Source organism: Neophocaena asiaeorientalis, unplaced genomic scaffold (assembly GCF_003031525.2).
Source record: "Neophocaena asiaeorientalis asiaeorientalis breed wild unplaced genomic scaffold, Neophocaena_asiaeorientalis_V1.1 scaffold78, whole genome shotgun sequence".
NCBI classification, from domain to species: Eukaryota; Metazoa; Chordata; class Mammalia; order Artiodactyla; family Phocoenidae; genus Neophocaena; species Neophocaena asiaeorientalis.
The window spans coordinates 19916976-19937440 of record NW_020175018.1 but is presented as its reverse complement, the minus strand read 5'-3'; the positions used below and the strand labels follow the sequence as shown (position 1 = coordinate 19937440).

At 61.5% G+C, this 20465-nt stretch overlaps 1 protein-coding gene across 7 annotated transcripts in view; it reads left to right on the top strand.

Moving 5' to 3' along the window:
- The window catches only part of EXD3 (exonuclease 3'-5' domain containing 3), a 79702-nt gene that overhangs the window by 49399 nt on the left and 9838 nt on the right, over positions 1-20465 (top strand). For 5 of the 7 annotated variants that reach the window (XM_024762491.1, XM_024762489.1, XM_024762488.1 and 2 more), the window contains 11 exons: positions 104-177; positions 283-321; positions 1806-1972; positions 2371-2494; positions 2743-2953; positions 3068-3177; positions 3702-3864; positions 3944-4110; positions 4609-4764; positions 12992-13045; positions 13261-13392. In XM_024762491.1, coding sequence (XP_024618259.1) covers positions 104-177; positions 283-321; positions 1806-1972; positions 2371-2494; positions 2743-2953; positions 3068-3177; positions 3702-3864; positions 3944-4110; positions 4609-4764; positions 12992-13045; positions 13261-13392 — 1397 coding nt within the window. Of the gene's footprint in view, positions 1-103; positions 178-282; positions 322-1805; positions 1973-2370; positions 2495-2742; positions 2954-3067; positions 3178-3701; positions 3865-3943; positions 4111-4608; positions 4765-5223; positions 12231-12991; positions 13046-13260; positions 13393-20465 lie in introns of those variants that run through there. The other 2 variants (XM_024762494.1, XM_024762493.1) reach the window with 2 other exon arrangements.

Genomic DNA, 20465 nt, shown 5'->3' with positions numbered 1-20465 from the left:
AGAGGGGAGGGGGAAGACAGGCAGAGCCACACAAGCCCCGACCCCTGCCCCATCCCGTACTCACTCCGTCCCAGCCCTGCCCAGAGCCCACCCTCTCTTTCAGACCTGTGTCCCAACGTCGTCACCCAGCAGCGCCTGGCCGCCCTGCGGTATCTGTGCTACAAGCGGCTGGTAGAGGTGTGTGGACTGGGGCCCGGGGTGGAGAGGGGCTCCAAGCGAGGCCCGCTGCTGTGCTCCTGGGGCTGCCGCTAGAAAGGCTTGCGCTGGTGTCCACTTTTGCAGAGAAGCGTATCTCGGGAGAGCTGGGCCGAGCATGTGCAGGTGAGTTCAGAGGGTCCCAGTGTGCAAGGCACCCCCCCCCCACCGTGGGGCAGGGTTGGAGCGGCCGGGGGTCCAGGATCCTCCTTCACCACTTGTGAACAGAGCTCTCAGGCGCTGGATGAGGAGAGGTTCACCAAGAGGAAATTCTAGACCATCCTCAGGCGCCCTGCTTGCCACGGCTCTGCCTGGGGAGCCTGAAGACCCCGAGAAAGAGGCAGGCGCCCCTTGGGGTGATGTGGGGACACGGAGGGCCAGACTGCGACCCCATGAGGGTAGTGGCGTGGGCAGTGTCGTCCTGCAGCCTCTGTCCTCAGGCCAGAGCTGGAGTGGGGGTCATCGCAGGTATAGAGCTATCCCCAGCCCCAGGTGAATCGGCCTGGGAGAAGGGTGGGCTCTTGGGGGTCCCGGGTGCCGTGTGCACAGGAACTCTGCAGTGGTCAGTGGAATGGAGGCGGGGGGGTCCCCTCCCTCCTGAGCGCACGTGCAGGGCCTGGTGCCTGCGCGGAATCCAGTGGAGGGCAGTGCCGAGCCGCCCCCGGAGTGACCGGGCAGGGGTGGTGAGTCACCGGAGAGGAACGCGGACCCCCAGGCAAGGCCCGGAAGGCCGGTCCCTCCTGGGTGCCAAGGCCGAGCCGTCCGGAAGGGCAGCGGACATCCTGAAGAATGTGAGGGGCTTCCACGTATTGTCCACGTGGGAACCCGCAGCCTGCGGGAAACGGACGGCCTGAGGCTGCTGGGGACAGAGCCGTGTGGGGAGGTGGCCCCGCCTGCCGGCCAGCAGGGGCTCCTCAAGAGGGTGGGGCCCACAGCGACCTGTGACCTCGCAGACACGGACACCCCACCCCCATCGGGACCCCTGTGGGCCACGTGGGCCTCTTGCGCCCACACCGGGCCTTGCCTCCCTGAGGGCACAGTGGGTGCAGGGGTGTTCCGTGGCCGCCCAGGGGCAGGGGTGAGGAGGTGCAGAGGGGAGATGCTGGCGGTGAGGGCTGGGGCAGGCCGTGCTCAGGGAGGCGGTGCGGGTCCCAGGCCCGGGAGCAGGCCGTCGAGCAGAGCGCGGTGTTGGGCGGGAGCGCGTGCGTGCGGAGCAAGGCCGAGGCAGAGTGGGTAGCGGGACGGGCCGTGGGCTCAGATGGCGACCCTTCACTCTGACACGTCCAGGCCCCTCAGCACCTTGGTTCAAGCCAGCTCGGTCACCATGGAGCCTCAGTCATAGGAACTGCTGGTTTTCAGAGGGCAGCTACCTGCTTATGAAGGGCTCAGGGCGGGTCTGAGGTGGGGGGGAGGTCAGGATGAAGGTCTGAATTGGGGTCGGGGTCAGGGCCAGGTCTTAGGGGGAAGGTCAGGGCCGGGTCTGGCGGGGGTTGGGGTCTGAGGGGGGCATGCAGGGCCAGTCTGAGGGGCACATCTGGGTCTGGGGGCTACCTGGATGGGCCCGACCCCTTGGGGCAGACCAGGCGAGCAGCCCATATCCCGTCCCCCAGGGCCTGGTCGGACAGGACCAGTGGCTACAGGAGCAGCTGCTGCAGCTGCTGGCATCTCACGACGACGCGGCCCTGGTCGCCCAGTGTGCCCTGGACCTCCTGCTGCCCGAGGAGCGACTCCCGGCCTCGGTGGCCGCAGAGCTCCGCCAACTCAGGATTCAGGAGAGGTGAGCGTCCCCAGGCTCAGGGGCCCACAAGGAGGACGCCCTTGGGCCCCCGCCCTCGAAAGTGGCCATAAGTCATACGTGCTGGTGGTTTGGGAATTAGAAGCGCGGGAGAGCCGAGCAGGGGCGCAGGCAGAATGCAGACACACAGCAGGAGGCAGGCGGGTCAGCCCCTTGGGTGCTAGCGAGACCCCATGGCCAGATCCCTCAGCCGGCCAGATACTCCCAGGGGCCTGAGGACCCGGCCGCCTGCAGTCTGCGAGGGCAGAGGCGTGGGGAGCAGACTGCGTAGACCCCGGCCCACGCGTGGGCCCTGAGCACTCCCCTGCCCCAGGGTCCAGGCCGGGCTGTGCTGTGGGGTGCCCTGGTGGGGGCGGTGCTGCAGCTCTGCTCCTCCCCAGGACGGCTGAGGCCCCTCTGGAGGACGGGAAGGACGATTACTACCAGCTGCCCATCCCCAGGGAGCACCTCCACTTCCTGGCCTCGTGGGAGGACCTGGCCAGGCACCAGGAGGAGCTCCTGCAGGTGGGTGCCTGACTCCCGCAGGCAGCCGGCTTCGGGGGCTGCTCACCAAGGCCTCTTGGGGCTCTGTCCACACCGGGCACTCTGGCTTAAGGACTCCGGGACTGAGTCCTGAGCATCGGTGTGGCGCTCGACTCCTTGTGTGGGCACTCGCAGGGCCGGTCCAGCTCTCCCCACAGAGGCCGCCTCCCCTGGACATCAGCCCTCAGGCGGCCAGGCTGTGCCGTTCACGCCAGCCCTTCTGTCTGCAGCCCGGCCAGGTGGTCAGCATGGACCTGGAGTGGAGGCCCTCGTTCGGAGCCGGGGGCCGGCCCCGGGCGTCGCTCATGCAGGTGGCCGTGGAGGGCCGCGTGTTCCTGCTGGACCTGCCCCGGCTCTCAAGTGCAGCAGGAGGGCAGGCGCCCCAGGCCTTCTTCCGGCTGGTGTCCCGGCTGCTCGCGGACCCCTCCATCACCAAGCTAGGTGAGCGCGGCCCCCGGCCCCGCGCCACAGCCCTGCCTGCCCAGGGGAGGGTGTCAGGGTGAGGCCAGGGCCCCTTCCTTGGGTGCCCATCACAGCGACGGCCCCCGCCCACAGGTTATGGGTTGGCAGGGGACCTGCGGAGCTTGGGTGCCTCCTGCCCGGCCCTGGCCCAGGCCGAGAAGCAGCTGCGGGGCAGCGTGGACCTGCTGCAGGTGCACAGGCAGGTCAGCGCTGGGGGGATGCTGGGGGTGGGGGGCTCCCTGCTGTGCTGAGCCGCCTGCATGGCGATACCGGGGCAGGGGTCTCACCTCAGGCTGGCAGGGTGTCTGTGGGCCGGGACTCGGCCTCGGCCCCTCTATGCCTTCTGGGCTGGCCCCGGCCCTGCTCCCTGGCCACAGGTCACCAGGGACCCGGGGCACAGGGTCCTCCAGGGAGGCCGTGTCACCACACGTCCCCACGCTTCCCCAGAACCAGCCCGGCTCTGCCTACCACCCCCCACCCCGGGAGCTCTCAGCACACACCCTTGGGGCTGAAGGCGTTGGCCCGAGCTGACCAGTGGGCGGGTAACCACAGCCCCGAGACCTTGACACAGCCTGCCTTGGCCGCTAGCGCTCTCCTCCCGCGGCCCTGTCCGCCATGGAGGACACAGGGCCTGCCCCAGGGCTCCCCGTGGGGCAGCCAAGGCACGTGCGGTGGCTGTCCTCCCTCTGGGGCGGGCCCCTCACCCCCAAGGGGTGCTGTCTTGCAGATGCGGGCAGCAGACAGGCCAGCCCCAGGTGTGGATGGGGCCGCAGGGCCGCGGGGCCTCAGCCTCCTGGTGCAGCAGGTGCTGGGCAAGCCCCTGGACAAGATGCAGCAGCTTTCCAACTGGGACCGGCGGCCGCTGTGCGAGGGGCAGCTGGTCTACGCAGGTGGGCGCCCCCCGCATCCCTGCCCCGCACCCCCGATTGTCCCCACGCTGGAGGCTGAGGCTGACCTTGCCTGTCCCAGCCGCTGATGCCTACTGCCTGCTGGAGGTGTACTGGGCTCTGTGCAGAGAGCCTGCGCGCTTCCACCTGTCGGGGGACCTGGCCAGGAGCCTGAGGCTGGGACGCGGTGAGAGAGCGGGGCCTGGGGAGCTGCCGCCCCTTCAGAAGGCCTCGACCTCGCCTCAGCAGGTAGGTGAAGCCCGCCAGGACTCCTTTATCACAATTCCTGCGGGGAGATCCCTGTCCTTAGAACTGGGACCTTACAGGGTTGGAGACCGGTGTGGGTGTGGGGTGTCGGGGAGAGCCGTCCAGAGGGCTTGTGTCCCGCACGCTGGACCCTCTGCCGGGAAGGAAGGAGAGCAGAGCCGCGGGTTAGCTTCCTAAAGGAGGAGGGGTCTCAACGGTCTCCTGACACCAGGTCTGGCGTGCCCCCTGCCAAGGTCTAGGGCAGCCTCTGGCCGTGTCCCCGTGTGCCCCAGGGACCCAGGCCCTGCTCCAGCGTGCACACGACCACCCCCCCAGGAGAGGTGTGCCGGCTCCCCTTGGGGCCCAGCTTTCCTGCTGTTTTCTGCACTGAGTACATGTTGCTCAGGACGAGCTGACCTCACGGCCCTTGGGACCCTCGCTCCCCACCGGGTCCAGGGTGGGCCAGACGGGCCACGGCTGCTGAGCGGGGCTGTGTTGCAGGTGCCCGCGGGTGAGGACGCGGCCCCTGAGGTCCCGGCCAGGGCCTTCCGCGTGGTGTGTGACAGCATGCTCCAGGGGCTGGCGCGGAGACTCCGCTGTCTGGGCATCGATGTGCTGGTGCTGGCCACAGGCGAGGACCACCGCAGGGCCGCCGAGGTGAGCAGGCCTCCCGCGTCCGCTGGCAGAGGGGGCAGTGTCTGGGGTGGCCGCAGGGCCCCAGCTGCATGGACCCCCACGCCACTGGGGCAGAGGGCGGGGCCCCCCTGGATGCCGGGGTGGAGACATTTATGGCTCCGGCACCTGTGGTCTGCAGGCCTGGAGCCCTTGAGGATCCTTTGGGGGGTGGCCTGACACAGGCAGACTCAGGGTAGTCCTGGTCCCCTCGCTGTCTTTTGGCCCCTGCAAATGCTGTGTGCCCGTGAGGCCCTCCCCTCCTCCAAAAAGCAGGTGCTAACAACACCGCTGGAGGCACAAACCCCCCAGGGCCCTGCAGAAACCCCAGCAGGGCTCTCAGAATCCAGGGTTAGAACATGGCTGGTAAGCGTTTTCTACCAGGTTTCCTGAGATGTGATTTACGCACCACACGATTTACAGTGTACAATTGTACATTCCCAGAGCTGTGCAGCCATCACCACAGTCAATCTTAAACCACTTTCTTCGCCCGTGAAGTTGTCCCCCGCGCCCCCTCCCCAGCGCCTGGCAGCCTGGCTCCGGTCTCCGGGGAGCGGCCTGTTGCGGACCCTGCATGTCAATGGACTCGTGCACGTGGCCTTTCGGGCCTGGCTTCTTTCACAAGCGTGATGTTCTCCGGGCTCAGCTATGTTGTAGCATCTGTCAGCGCTTCGCTCTTTTTCACTACCAAATAACGTTCCATCGGATGGACCGTAGTGGATCCATCCACCCGGCCGCTGACAGATGCTCGGGCTGTCTCCACTCTCGTCTGCTGTGACTCGTGCAGCTGTGAAAGAGCAGAGGAGGCCGGGTCACAACTTGGACTTTTAATATGTGGTTTCTTTTATGAATTTGAACACATTCTTCTGGAAGGGGTCCCCAGGCTCACCAGGTGGGTGGCCGGAGCACAGAGCTGGCCAAGGGCCCTGGGACTGCAGAGCTGTGGGGCGTCGTCAGCAGCGGCCCTTCCCTCCACACTCCGCACTGCCAGCCGGGTCCTCCCAGCAGCCCCCACCCCCAGTAATGAGGAAGAGCAGGGGCCGGAAGAGCAGAGGGGATCTGCCCGGGGCTGCAGGGGGAAGCCGGGAGCCTCCCGTGCTGGCCCCACGCCTGTGCGAGGATGTCCACTCTCCCCAGCCCTGGCCCCTCACAGCCGTCTCTTCCGGTCGCCTGGTCCCGGTGCCCAGGGGAGGAGGATGTGGTCATGCCTAGGGTGGCTCTGGACGCCGTCCCTGTCGGAAACCCCTCTGTCCCCAACCAGGGTTGTTTCTAGCTTATGGGGGCAAGACTAGGATGGCCAGCCTGGCATCTCGAGGACCACAGACCAGGCATCAGTGGTCACGGGACCCAGGGAGGAGGGGCCTTCCCAACTGGCCCCGAGAGTACCCCGGTCTCCAGCAGACGGAAGGCAGGGTTTGGCCCCTAGTCTGCACCTGCACTCCCACGTTACCCTCTGAAGTTTTACATGATGCGGCCCAAGGGAGTTGCAGGTGTGATTTACTTGTCAGCTGACCTCAAAGGGGCCGTCCCGGAGGGAGGACCTTGGATTATATGGGTGGAGCTAGTGTCATCACGTGAGCCCTTGACAGCAGAAACGGAAGGCAATCATCAGACTCAAAGCACAGGAAGGATTCGGTGTGGGCCGCAGGGCGAGGAGACGGACCTCCATCCAGCAGCCCCTGGGACTGGATCCTGCGGCACCAAAGGAGCCTGGAAGTGGGTTCGTCACCAGAGCCGGGCCGCCAGGACCGGAGCACCGGGGGTCCTGTGTGTGAGCCCCTGGGGCCCGCCCGCTCCCACCCCACAGAGCTGAGTGTGAGTTCATGCTCAAGTGGCTGTGGCCACGTTAGAAAATCAGCATGTCTGGGAGCCAGGGGTGCGGCGCTGCTGTGATGATGCCTCAGACGCGGGAGATGGAGCAGCCGGAGAGGCGGGGGAAGTGCTGGGGTCGCGACGGCCCAGACGGAGCAGAGGGGGCAGCCGAGCAGGGGGTGGACTGGAGCTGGGGGTTCAGACCTCCGGCCATCGCAGAGTTTCAGAACATCGCAGCCTGTGAGGCCACGGGCCCAGGGCCCTCCCAAGGGGTGTGAGAGGGGGGACCGAGGTGCTTATTCCCGGGGTTGGAGCTGCAGCTCGAGCCCCTGCGTTACAGACGGACTTTACCCACGTCTCCCGTGAGGCTTTTAACTTGTCCCCTCAGCCTTGTGGTCGGAGGTCCCAGGGCCTCGTCCTCAGTGCCCACCCTGCGGGGGTGGGACGGATTACTGCCACCCGAGTGGTGCTCGGGGCAGCATTCTGGGCCAGGGGCGACTGCGCACTTCTCACACCTGTGATGGTCTTGGGTGCGGCTGGAGCCCTGAGGGCATCTTCCGGGTAGGACGTCTCTAGCCGTGGGAGCTGCTGTGTCCCTTTGGCCGTTTACATTTCCTCTTCCGTGGATCGTTCCCAATCACGCGTTTCCCGTCCGGACCCCCCGAGTGGATGAACTGGCCGTTCGGTATAGAAGGGCTATACTGTGGGTTTTGACCCCCCGAGTGGATGAACTGGCCGTTCGGTATAGAAGGGCTACACTGTGGGTTTTGACCCCCCGAGTGGATGAACTGGCCGTTCGGTATAGAAGGGCTGTACTGTGGGTTTTGACCCCCCGAGTGGATGAACTGGCCGTTCGGTATAGAAGGGCTACACTGTGGGTTTTGACCCCCCGAGTGGATGAACTGGCCGTTCGGTATAGAAGGGCTACACTGTGGGTTTTGACCCCCCGAGTGGATGAACTGGCCGTTCGGTATAGAAGGACCGGTCTGCAGGGGTAAAGAGGCCACTGGTGGGCCATGCTGTGATGTGGCCAAGCTCCTCGGAACATGGCTGGGGTTCCCCATGGGGGCCCTGCAGAAGGAGAGCCCAAGGGGCCGGCCAGTGGCCGGGAGGGCCCAGGAGGAAGCCCCTCCGTCCTGGGGCCGCAGTGCTGAGGCAGCTCAGAACCACACCCGGGGCTCCATCCCGTGAGCCGCTGGATGACAACACACAGGTTACACTCGCGGTCGCTGCTTCACCGTCCGTTTTGCCAGTCTCGTCGGCAGGAAGTCGCATCTCGCTGCACTTTTGCTCGCCCTCCTCCGAATATCAATGAAGCTGAGCATCCTTCCACACGCTCGTTCGCTGCTTGTGCTCCTGTCCTGTGAGGTGCCCCGGGCAGAAAGTAGCAGGCCTGACTCTGGGCTGGGAAGGCCCGCTGGCACAGATGGTCTGGCCGGTAAACAGCTGATGGAAAACTTGCCCCGAATGGTGGGAGGGGCTCATTGTGCCCCAGCTGTCCAGACAGTGTGGTCTGCCTAGACGCCTGCTTCCCTTCCAGGTTGCAGAGGGTGCCTGGGTGACTGAACCGCAGCGCACACCATGGGTGCTGAGTCACTAATGCATCTGCCCAGTGACGCGTGTTGCGGTGGCCGGCGCAGGGGGGACTCAGCACAGGCCGACTCCACCAGGCAGGCTCCGGGGCTTGAGTGCTTTCCTCTGTGCTTTGCCCAGGTGCTTTCCGTAAGCTGGTTCTGCTTTCTGTCCTTCCCTGATGGTGTGCTGAGTCCTTCCAGCGAATCCCCGGACCTGGGGATGGTGTGGGGACCCTGCTGCCGCTCCGTCCTCCTCCCTCTGGCCTCAGTTCATCTTGGCATCTGCAGGGGGAGCCCCACCTCGCTCTCCCTCCGCCTCCACCTTCCCGTGGTGGTCTGGAAACAGCCCCTCCGTGGGCTTTGCTTGGATCTCGTTGACACTGTGAGCCAGGGTGGGGACAGTGACGTGTCATCACGTCGAGTCCTCTGTGCGTGAGTGTTGGTCTCGCTCTTCTGCGAGGGTTCCACGCACGTTTTGTAAGCTCTCCACGAAGCCCTGCCACGTCTGCAAGGTTTCACCCCGGGAACCTTCTGCTTTGTTGCCACTACGCGCGGTGCTGCTTGCTTTTCTGCGGATACACGGGACTGCAGTGGACCTTTAGTTCTTAGTTGGCTGAGCATTGATCCTACATCTGGAAACCTTGCAAAAGTCTCCTAAATTCTACTGAATTGACTCAGTTCTTGGGGTTCTCTTTGTGGACATATCTTCTGCAAACAGGTTGGTTTCATTCCTTCCTCTCCAGTCTGTGTGGGTCTCTTTCTTTCCCTTATCCTGTCCCAGTGGTCGAGGCCTCCAAGGTGGGGTTGACTAGGTGGTGACCGTGGCCGTCTGTCTCAGTTCTGACTTGACAGGGAATGTTCCTCCGTGAACCACAGTGGTTGCCAGGCCCCCACACCAGGCTGGGGAGGCTCCCCGGGTGCCATATCCGCGGCACATTTCATCATGGAAGAAGCTGAATCCTACCTGATGCTTTCTCTGCAGCCATTGAGAGCATCCCTGTGACCTGTGTACGTGACGAACCTTTTCAGTCTGGACCCAGCCTAGCCAGCATGTCACGTGGCTGGGTCTGCCTCCAGGACCGTGTCTGACACAGAACTTCTCTTCCTCACCATCTTCTCTTCCACCTCATAAACAAGCTGGGAGTTTTTCCTCCTCTCTGCTTTCTGCTGCTTTGAGTAACATTTAGATTATCCTCTCAAACATTGGCCGACTTCCTGCAAGGCCTCCTCAGCCTGGTGTTTCAGGGGGGAGGCGTTTCCAGGAGTCTCTGATTCTTTCTTATTTAATAATTTTAGGACTACTTAGTTGTCTGCATCTTCTTGAGTCACTTGGTAGTCCGTACCTCTTTTGGATGTGCCCATTTCACAGAGTGTTTCACATACGTGGTGGTGTCCGGCTCCTCTGTGAAAGCTCCGCGGTACCTGCAGGTGGTCAGCTTCATTCTGATTGCTGCTCACTCGTGCTCCCCCTCTTTCCTGATCACACAGAGGTTTGTCAATTTACTAAGTCTTTTCAAATAACTAGTATTGGGCTTTGTTGATCCTTTCTATTTCATTCTTGTGTTTTTTGTCTCATTAATTTCTCTTCTTATCTTTACAGTTTCCTTCCTTTTGCTTGCTTGGGGTTATTTCCAAGCGGAGTGTTTAGCTCTTTAATTTTCAGCCTTTTAAATTTTATGATGTAAACATTCAAGGCAATAAATTTTTCTTGAAGAACGTTTTCGCTGCATTCCATCCGTTTTGATATGTAGTATTTTCATTACTTTTTAGTTCTAATAATTTTTGAGCGTCTGTTATAATTACTTATTTGACTTGAGTTCTTTGAAAGGCTGTTTTTCAGTTTCAGAAAGCTTGGGGTTTGGGAGCTTTTTAGTTATCTTTTAAAAATCAATTTCTAACCTATCTGAATTGTAGCCTGTATACGGCTGATTTAGGTATCTGTGAAGACTTGCTTCGTAGTCAAGCAGACGATCCTTTTTATAAATGTTCCATGTGGACTTTAAAAGGCCACAGTCTCCTCCAGCCATGTTCATTTCCCTCTCTTGCTCTCACATGCTCAATAGGTCAAGCTTACTTAATGTTTGCTCCAGTCTTGTGTATCTTGTTTGGTTGTTTTTCTGCCTGCTTCTATCAAAGACCTCGACAGTGGGTTCACCAAGTTCCCCTTGTAGTCATGTCAGTATCTGCTTAATATGTTTTAAAGTTGTTATTAGGTGCACATGCATACAACTTTTAGAATTCTTAAATCTTCCTGTTGAGTGAAATCTTTTACAATTATGAGGTGAACCTCTTTGGCTCTAGTACTGCTCTTTGCAGTAAAGTCTATTTGAACTAATATTAATACCATTTCTCCAGCATTCTTTGGTTAGTATTTGTATATCCTTTTCTCACCCTTTTGCTTTCAACCTTTCTTTGCTCTTATTAGGTGTATTACTGTACTTAAAAACTGCTTCTAGATGGATTTTTAAAAATCTAGTCTGACAGTCTTTGCTTTTCAACCAATTTAATCCAAACCAAGTTTAATCCATTTACGTTTATTGTAATTACTCATATAATTTGTGTTTAGTTGTACTATATAACTTGTGCTTTCTATTTCTCCTACTTCTTCTGATCTTTTTTCCCTTTATTTCTTATATTTTTTTGTCTTTTTCATCCTTGTTTCTATTTTTTTCCTCTATTAGTTTGAAAGTTATAAATTCTATTTCTGTTCTTTTAGTGATTGGCCTAGAAATTTTACCATTTATTTCTGAGTTGACAATGTCTAAAGTTAAGATTAATCCAGGGATTTTAGGTCAATTTAGCTTTCTTGCCTGCTTTCCATTTTACCTGCTATTATTTTCCAGTATTTTTAACACATTGTGGTTTTTCTTAGTTCTAAAAATTAGACATCATTAAATCTGTTTTATGTATTCTGTCCCTTTTCGAGTTTATGGTGTATGGACAGCCACATGCACTCCAAGAAAAAGCAGGCTCTTTTTCACTAAAAGAACTTCCTTTGCTATGACCTTTCATTGGGGCCATTTTTCCCTGAAAACTCTGTTTCCTCTCTCTTCTGAAAAAGAATGTTGCGGGGTTTATAGCTATAGCTTGACAGAACTCCGATAAGAGTCCACTGTCTCTTGCACCTGTCATTGCTGTTGGGACGTCTGCCTTCCGTTCTTGTCACTCCTGGTTTTACTCTCGACTGCCCTTTTGTTTGGGTCTTTCCTCATATTTACTTCAGTTGTGTGTGTTTGTTTTTAATTTTTTATTAATCACATAGATATATATTTGTTACCACTACGAAGTAACCACTTGCTTTTGCTTTTTTTTTAATTGTGGTAAAATATACATAACATAAAATTGATCATTTTAACCATATTTAAGTGTACAATTCAGTGGCATTAAGTGCATTCACAATGTGTGCAACCATCACCACTGTCTATATCCAGAACTTTTTATCATCTCAAACAAAAACTCTATATGCATTAAGCAATCATTCTCCTTTTCCCCCTCCCACAGCCCCTGGTAACTACTCTTTTACTTTCTGTCTCTATGAATTTGACTCCTCTAGGGACCTCATGTAAGTGGAATCACATAATGTTTGTCCTTTTGTGTCTGGCTTATTTCAGTGAGCATAATGTCCTCAAAGTCCATCCATGCTGTAGCACATGTCAGCATTTACTTCCTTTTTGAAGCTGAATAAATTCCATTGTACAATGGGGTGTGTGTGTGTGCGTGTATTTGTTTTTGCCATCTGATGGTGGGCACTTGGGTTGTTTCCACCTTTTTGGCTATTGTGAATACTGCTATTACTGTGTACCTTGATGTACAAGCATCTGTTCGGGTTTCTGCTCTCAGTTCTTCTGGATCTACACCCAGAAGTGGAATTGCTGGATCATATGGTAATTCTGTGTTTAATTTTTTGAGAAACTGCAACACTGTTTCACACAGCAGCCACGCCATTTTACATTCCCTCCAGCATCTCATGAGGGCTCCCAATCGCTGTACATCCTCATCAACACTTATTTTCCTTTATAAAAATAAAAGCGATCCTCATGGGTGTGAGGTGGTGTCTCCTTGTGGTTTGACTCGCGTTTCCCCGATGACGTGATGTTGAGCATCTTTACATGTGCATATTGGCCATTTGTGTGTCTTTGGAGAAACGTCTTTTCAGGTCCCTTCCTTGCCCTTTTTTTTTGCGGTATGCGGGCCTCTCACTGTTGTGGCCTCTTCCGCTGCGGAGCACAGGCTCCGGACTCGCAGGCTCAGCGGCCATGGCTCACGGGCCCAGCCGCTCCGTGGCATGCGGGACCCTCCTGGACCGGGGCACGAACCCGCATCCCCTGCGTCGGCAGGCGGACTCTCTACCACTGCGCCACCAGGGAAGCCCACCCGTCTGTTTTACGTTACAATTCACACACAGATATCTCAGAATAACAATGTTGATGTTATTATCACCAACAATAGTATTACTGCCAGGTATTTTTCATTTTGGGTCTGTAGCCCTAGAGCTACATGGTCGATTCACTGTGGCTTCGTGTCATCTGGAATGTTTCTCTCTTTGTAGTTCACTTGTTTCATTTTTGGGTTTTTAGAGATTGCTTTTTAAATTTAATTTTGTTTGCAATTCTGTGAAGTGTCTGCACAATTCTGAGACCAAATCTATAACAGGAGGGTATGCCCGGCCTCAGGCTGTGGGAATCTGGTGGCCACTCAGGTGCCAGGCGGAGACAGCTCTGGGGCATGGGGTGGGGGGGTGGGGGCTGGCGAAAGTGGGGCAAAAGAAGCCCCAGCCCCGGGAGCTGGCCTGACACCCTCACCTGCCAGTTTTTCCTCCCACCCAGGTTGCCAGGCAGGAGGGGAGGGTCATCCTGACCTCAGGGCTGCCGTACCACAAGGTGAGGACCCCACAGATGACTCACATCTGAGCCTCGACTTCCTGAGCCGCCCACACCTCAGGGTCTGCTTGCCGTGGGGCCAGGGGGAGGGGGGCTGAGCGGCACCACTGCCCCACCCTGGGCAGAGCGGAGGCTCTCGGCCTGGAGCTGGGAAGGCGGGGCCTGGGTGAGCTCTGGGTTCTGGCCCACCGCTCGACGGCTGCATGTGTCCACAGCTCCGAGCCCAGGTTGGGGCTGGGCGCTGCCTCTCGGTGGACTGCTCCCTCAAGGCCCGGCAGCAAGCCACGGCCGTGATCAGGCATTTCAACGTGCGTGTCACCCACTCGGACATCTTCAGCCGCTGCCAGGTGGGTGCTGCGTGCCCCTTGCTGGCCCTGGGCCGGTGTGGAAGCCCCCAGGCTCTGACAGGTGAGGCCCGTGAGGCCCTGGCAGTGGCGGATGGCCTTGGCGTTTCTGCTCATGTGAGCAGTGGCCACTGCCTGGTCTGTGCGTTTTCTCCTCTCCGCCACCCCCAGACGCCCATGCCCACGGCACGGGGGAGCTTGGCGGGGGGTGGGGGGCGGTCACTGTCGTCTGTGGCCAAGAGGTGGCAGGGCGTCGGGGCCCGCATGGCCAAGGTGGGTAGCTGAGTGAAAGGGCAGCTCAGGGCGGGTGTCCGCTCAGGGTTGGGAGTGTCCTCCTGGCCCAGGGCTGGCCTCCCACTGGGCTTCTGGAGGGAATACAGGGAACCCACCAAAGGGCATCTGTCTGGGGCGGATCCCGTTTTCCGAGGGCAAGGTCCGGAGCCATGGATTGCTGCTGGGTCCACCCTGACGGCTAGAAAGGTCTGGCTGAGGAAGTCCCCAGGTCGGGGCAGCCATACCCAAGGTTAGGATCCGTGAGGAGTCTGGGGACCGGGCGCCAGGGAGGGGGCACCCCTCCCCTCCCCTGCTGGCCTGGGTGCCCTGTCGTGAGCCGTGCAGCTGAGGGGAGGCGATGCGGCCTTTGGGCCCGGCCCTGCCGGGCTGGGGTATGGCTGCCCTCGGCGTTGGGGTCTGCACGGGTGCGGCAGGCAGGGAGGGCTGGGGCCGGTCCCCGTGCAGGGTGCTGGCTCTTCCCAGAATGTTCTGGAGTTCAGGCCATGACGATGTTGCATTGGGAGCGGCTCCCGAAGCCCAGCTGTTTGGTGGCAGCTCAGCCTGGCTTCCCCCATCCGGGTACACGTGGAGGCCGGCGGGGCCCCGCACTTCTGCACAGTCCCCCAGGCCGGCGCCCAGCAGAGTGGGAGGGAGGGAGGAGGGAGGGAAGCCCCTGTTTTCAGGTCCTTGGACCCCCACCGCCTGGCCTGGGGTGCAGTCTGTGCAGAAGCTGGGCCCCTGCCCTGCCAGGACGGACGGTGGCCAAGCCGGGTGGCGGGGAGTGCTTTCCCTTGGGCTGGAGCTCGGGAGGACGGTACCGGGTCCCCGCTCAAGGCTGCAAGTGTTGTAAAGACCCCAGGACTTCAGGCGAGGCCTGGGGGGGCGGGCATTTTCCTGAGCTTTTCAGAGCCTCTGCTGGTGTCTTCTTGAGAAAACGGAAATTGGGTAGCCAGGAGGAAAACCCCACTCGCGCCGCAGGCCACTGGCTGGGGAGTGCCTGAGCCTTCAGACCTGCGAGGGCCAGGCGCAGAGGGCGGCCGCTGCCCTTCGCGGGAAGAGCATCCAGGGCCCCGCTGCCCTCACCCCACATGTGCCCTGCCTCTTGGCCCCGCCGCTGCCCTGCCCCGGCGTGGGCCCCGTGGCGGGGCGTGGAGCTGGTGCAAAGGCAAGAGACAGAGCCGCACCCTGGCGGGGCCAGCCAGTGCCCCCGGGAGACAGGAGACAGTCCCGAGGGGGCAGCGGGGCCCAGGGAGGCCGCAGCAGGCGGGACAGATTTGCAGCATTCTAACCGTAGGGCGGGGAGGCAGGAGACCTGGAGCAGGTGGTGCACCTGCCCAGGTCAGGGGTGGGGGCAGCTTGTGGTTTTTTTTTGGCGCAAAGGCGAGGCACAGAAGATCCAGGATACGATTCAAGGGCGTGGCTGGGATCCTAGGTTTTAGGCTGAGGCCCTGGCCGGCGGCCCGGCAGGTGCTGGGTCTGGGTTCTTGGGAATCTGGTCTGGAGGGCACGCCGGGGTACACCAAGCTCTTGGGGCGGGGGGGAAGGGGCTTACTGCCCAGCTGGGGCCCTGCCCAGCGCTGTCCTTCTGTGGTAGATGTGCATGTGTTACACACGTGCCCAGCTGGTGAGGAGGACAGAGACAGGGTCCACGGCTCGGGGCCCAGAAGCAGAAGGTGGCCACACCAGTGGCCACACGGGGCTGCCGGGAGTGGGGCGGGGCGCCAGGCAGAGACCTGTGTGTGCGGCCACACGGGTGGCAGGTGGGAGCCCGGGTGTGAGGCTGGGCAGCAGCGCCCAGTGGGCCTTAGTCGGGAAGGGGGTCCCAGGGCCGGGGAGCCTCTGAGGCCCGTGGCTGTCCGGCAGCCTCCAGCGGGGCTCAGCTCCAGAGCGAGGCAGGTTGGGTGTGCCCCAGGGCAGGACCCTCCCTGGGTGGCAGACAGCTGTTTGGGGACATCTACATCTGTGCACAAGGACCCCAAAAGGCCGGCACGGCAGGGCCAGGCGGGCAGAGAAGGGGGTCCCTGAGAAGCTCGGATTTCTGAATTTGAGCCCAGCCTCGCTCACCACAGAAGCATCCGGGGCAGGGTGGGAGGACCCAGCTGGCTCTGGGTTAGTGGACTGGTTCCTACCGTGGTCTTCAGGCCGTGGAGCTGGTCACGGTGAGCAGAGGAGTCTCACTGCCGACTTGCAGCAGTGTCTGCACCCGGGCTGGGCACCTCGGGCCATGCTCCCCCTCGCCTGCCCCCAGAGCCCCTCGGCCACGGTGCTCGCGGCCTCCCCTCAGGAACTCAGCCTGAGCAGCGGCCGGGAACGGCTGCCCGCCCAGTGCCAGAGCGGTGCTGTCCTCGGGGCCGGCCCAGGGGAACCAGTGGCCCTCTCGCAGGTGGACCCCAAGAAGCCCAGAAAAGGGGCTGCACAGATGCCCCGAGGTGATGGCCTGAGGCCCAGTGACCAGTAGCTCCTTGCGGCTGCAGACCCTGCTCTGCACTGAGAGGCCAGGGCCAGGGTGGCTCCTAAGCCCATCTGGACATCAAAGGGCACTGGCCGCCGGCCAGCAGGGAGCAGCACGCTTAGGACTGACCCAGAGAGCGCCTCCGTGCTGTGCTCAGCCGGCAGGGTCCTGTCCTGCGCCCCCGAGGGCCCGAGCACCCTGGACGCTGGCTCAGAGCCTCTGCTGCCCCTGCCCAGGCCAGAGCTGGTCGCCTCCCTGGAGAGCTCCCGCCGCCAGGCTGAGTTTCCATTTTCTTTTCCTTCCTTCTTCTATTTTGGTGCTGTTCCCAGAGGGAAAACCCACTTGACACACGAAGCGTTCCCAGAGCCTGCCCGGCCACTCTCGGGGCTGCTCGTCGGGGTGCGAGGCCAGGGCAATGTGGGCTAGGGGCAGTGGATCTCTCGTAGAGGGCAGGGTCCTGGCCCACGAAGTTGGCGACTTGGGCCTGGGACTGTCCATCGGGAACGTCCGCCAAGAGGACATTCCCAGTGCTGTCCACCATGGGAAAGGATCTTATCAAAGAAATTTGAGTTTAAAAAAAACCCTAAGCAGGAGCCCAGGCGTGGCCGGGCATAACGTCTATTTTTCTGTCCCTCCGGCCCCCTCTGCCGTGGTGCGGATTGGGCCGTGGCCCCAGTGACGTCAGCCCTTAGAAGTGGGCCCCAGGAGGGGAGAGGCCACTGCAGGATGACAGTCACCCCACCTCAGGGAGCTCTCAGCAGAGCCAACTCAGGGGTCTCCAGGAAGGGGAGGATGATGGGCGGGGAGCCTGCAGTTACGGGAGGCTGGGCCTCGGGGACAGGCTCACAGACCCCCCGCAGGAGACCCCAGGGCTGGGCAGGGGCCCTGAGAGGGCGGAGGAGGCCGCCCAGGCTGATCTCTGGCATGGGAATGGGTGTGGGCAGAGGGCTCTTGGGGCCTGGGCATGCGAGGGGAACCCCGGGCCAGCGGCCCCCCAGCGCACACACCCACAATTTGGGGGCCTGCAGTGGTGGGGGCCCCGGAGCCCTCCCAGACCCAGGGGCCGGCCGGGGCGCCCATGCCCAGCCTGTCCCCGAGCACGGAGACCCTCCCTATACCCTGATGGCCAACTGCAGATGCAGGAACAGACAGGAAGAGGCGCAGCGGCCACTGACCCCGCCCCTCCCCGGCCTTTGTGCTACGTGGCCCCCAGCCCCGTTCCCACACTCGGTGCCCCCAGGGTCACACAGGCACAGAGGCTGCAGAAGGAGCGGCCCCTACCCTGCACAGGCAGAGACCCTGGGCGGCTGGCTCCTGTCACAGGCCTCGGGGGTGGCGGGAGCTACCAGACAGGTTTCATCAGGGGTTGGGGTCCAGCATGTCCCAAGATTCAGGATGCCAGCCGGGTGTCGGCCCCGTCGGCAAGCTCAGCGTAGCCCCCTGGAGGTGACAGCAGGGTGGGCCCAGCTGATGGCCCCAGGAGGCCCTCCCCCCAGCCTGCAGGGCCTTCCTCTCGGTCCCACCCCTCCCCTCTGGGTCTCATCCAGAGCCCAGCCTTGGTTCCCACCAGATGGCTCTTGGGGGAACTGAGGACCTGGATCGCACGGGCCTGGGGACCCCTGCTCCCAGTGGCCCACTTCTTTAGGAAGGATCCTGGGCTGGCGTGACAGCCGTACCCACACCCGCGCACGGACGCAGGGCTGCCTGGTCACCAGCCGTCTGGTAGTCTGCCACCATGCCTGCCCCACGTGGGACTCTCATCCTCCCGCAGGGCTACCAGGGTCCCCCTTGCGGTCCGAGATGTGTGCTGAGGCCCTGGGAACAGCCTGGGCCAGGGGACCTGCTGGTCAGCGCCTGGGGAGGTCGGGTGTGTGAGTCCCCAGCCCAGCTCCCGCCAGGCGCCCATCCAGGCACCCGGCTCCTTGCTCCTTTTGTGTCTGTCTGCGGGGAAGGTGCCCCGGGGCCCGGCGGTCAGGGCCACTCCCCTCGGGACCCTGGTCCTCACCGTGTGCTTCTAAGAGGTGCTCCCATGTGCAGTCTGGGGGCCCCCCCGGGATGTACCTCCTGGATGTTGACGGATGTTCACTTCTTAAAAGGGCCGAGATGCTTCAAGTCAGAACGCAGAGGACGCAGACGCCTGACAGAGGACAGGCGTGTAGCCCAGACAGGTCACAGTGCAGGGTGGGACGGCGGGCACACTGGTGCACAGACACACAGGATGGAGGGAAGAGTCCACAGCCACGGCCAAGACGCTGGCCCCAAGCCAGGCTGGTGTGACATGGCCTCAGGGGGAGCTAGTGCAGGCCAGAGATGACAGGCCTCTTGGAGCTGGAGGGAGGGGCAAAGACCATGTGGGCACCCTCGGCTCTGTGCTCTCAGGCCCAAGGTCAGTAAGACACCTCGGGCTGCAAGAGGACAGCCAAAACACGAAGTCTGGGGTCTCCCATCCTGCTGCCCTGTGCCCCCCTGGCCCACGTCAGTGCCACTCTCTGAGCCCCAGCCACGGAGCCAGCAGGAGCCACTGGCCAGAGGTGTCAGGCCAGCTCTAAACCCGCCGCTCAGTGGGCTCGAAAGAAAGGGGAGGGAGGGCGGGGCACAGATGACCTGCCTTCTGAGCGAGGGGCAGGCGATGCCAGCCAGGCCCGTGGGGTGGGTGGGGGAGGGCACCCATCTCAGTCCGAGGGTCCTGTGGCTGGGGCTGGGGCTGGCGGAAGGGCAGAAGGCGCACCCTCCCTCAGATGTCTGACATCACAGCCCACGAGTTAAATCACATGAAATGCAGACTTCAGGGTCCGTAGATAAGATTTTGTTGGCAGCAGCCCCGCCTGTGTGTTCGTTCACACACTGCCCACAGCTGCTTTCGCAGAAACCAAGCAGCCCTTCCAGGAAAGCCCCCGCCCCCCACCCCGCTGCTGGGGTCGGTGGCAGGGATGACCGGGCCCAGGGGCCAGGCTGGCATCTAGCAGGGGAGGTGGTCTCTTCTTCCTTTTGAGTACTGCCAGCTCCAAAGCCAGGGGGCCTGGCCCAGGATAGCGGGCCTAGCTTCTGCAGACCCTCTGTCCCCTGAGCCCCAGATGCAGCAGGCAGGACAGGCTCACCAGCCTTGGGGTCAGGGGCCAGAGGCAGCCAGCCCCTCAGGGCTGCAGATGAAGGAGGCCCCAGGGAGCTGTGGATTGGGTCTAGGGAGGGTCCTCAGGGTGACAGAGTAGGGCCTGCCAGGCAGTGACTACTCCATCTGTGTCCGAACAGGGCAGGGGCCTTTGGGTCGATGGGCAGTGCAGTGGGTGCCCTGTGGGTGGGCAAGCAGCAGGAACAGGCCTGTGTCACCCCCACTCCCACCCGGCCACCTGCCCTCCCCAGCCGCACGGGTCAGACCGGCTGGGGTGTGGGGGCACCCCCTTCCCAGCCCCTCCCAGGCAGCCCCACTCTCCGCCCACCCGCCACCCTGACAGGGCCACTGTGGGTGGAGCTTTGCTGAGAGCCCATCATCGGGTACATCTGGGACCAGCACAGACCCCGAAGGCCTCCACAGGGGAGCAGCGTGGCAGGTGGATATCTGGGCAGGTGGGGGCCTAGGTGTGCCCCCCAGCCAGCCAGGGGTAGGGCAGGGCCTCGGGAGAAGGAACGGTGCTCTCCTCCTTGGAGCTGGGGGAGTGGCGGGGCAGAGTGCAGTGCGGGGGGCCCCCGGGAAGTGGGGGGCTGAGCTGGGTAGGGACTGCTTCTTCTTCCCCCCATCTCGGCAGACGCACTGCACCAGGCGCAGGCGGCAGTAGAAGAGGGGGCCCTCTCCTGCTTGGCCTGACTCAGTGGCCCTGGAAGGTGCAGGAAGGGGGAAGGGCCAGGGGACGCCCGCCCTTGGGCTCAGCCCCGCGCCCACCCCTCCACACTGCCAGCGCCCTGACTCGTTCCAGCCTGCTGTCCACACTGGTCCCTCCTGACCGCACCGGATCCCACATCACACCCCAGCTCCTGCAGCACCTGAGCCTGCAAGCCCCAGTTTATATGTCACCTCCTCCAGGAAGTCCTCCAGGCCCCCAGCCCAATCCTGGGAATACCACCACCCTTTGGAGAAGTACTTTGGAGCCCCCCTCTCCTTGGGCTGAGAGCACGGGGGGCAGGACTGTCCCCTGGCCCCCTGTGCAGGCCTGATGTGAATGGGTGACAGACTCCAGGCTGCAGGGCTGCCACCTGCTGTCTGAGGGCCCAGCTCCACTTGTCGGTGGGAGGAGGACAACCAGGGCTGCCCCCAGCCCGAACCGCATCGGCCCCTCCCCGACTTCCCCAGCCTGCCACCCCTCTCTCCGCCGGCTGGCGCCCGCCCCCTCCCACACGGCCCTGGGCAGCCAAGGCC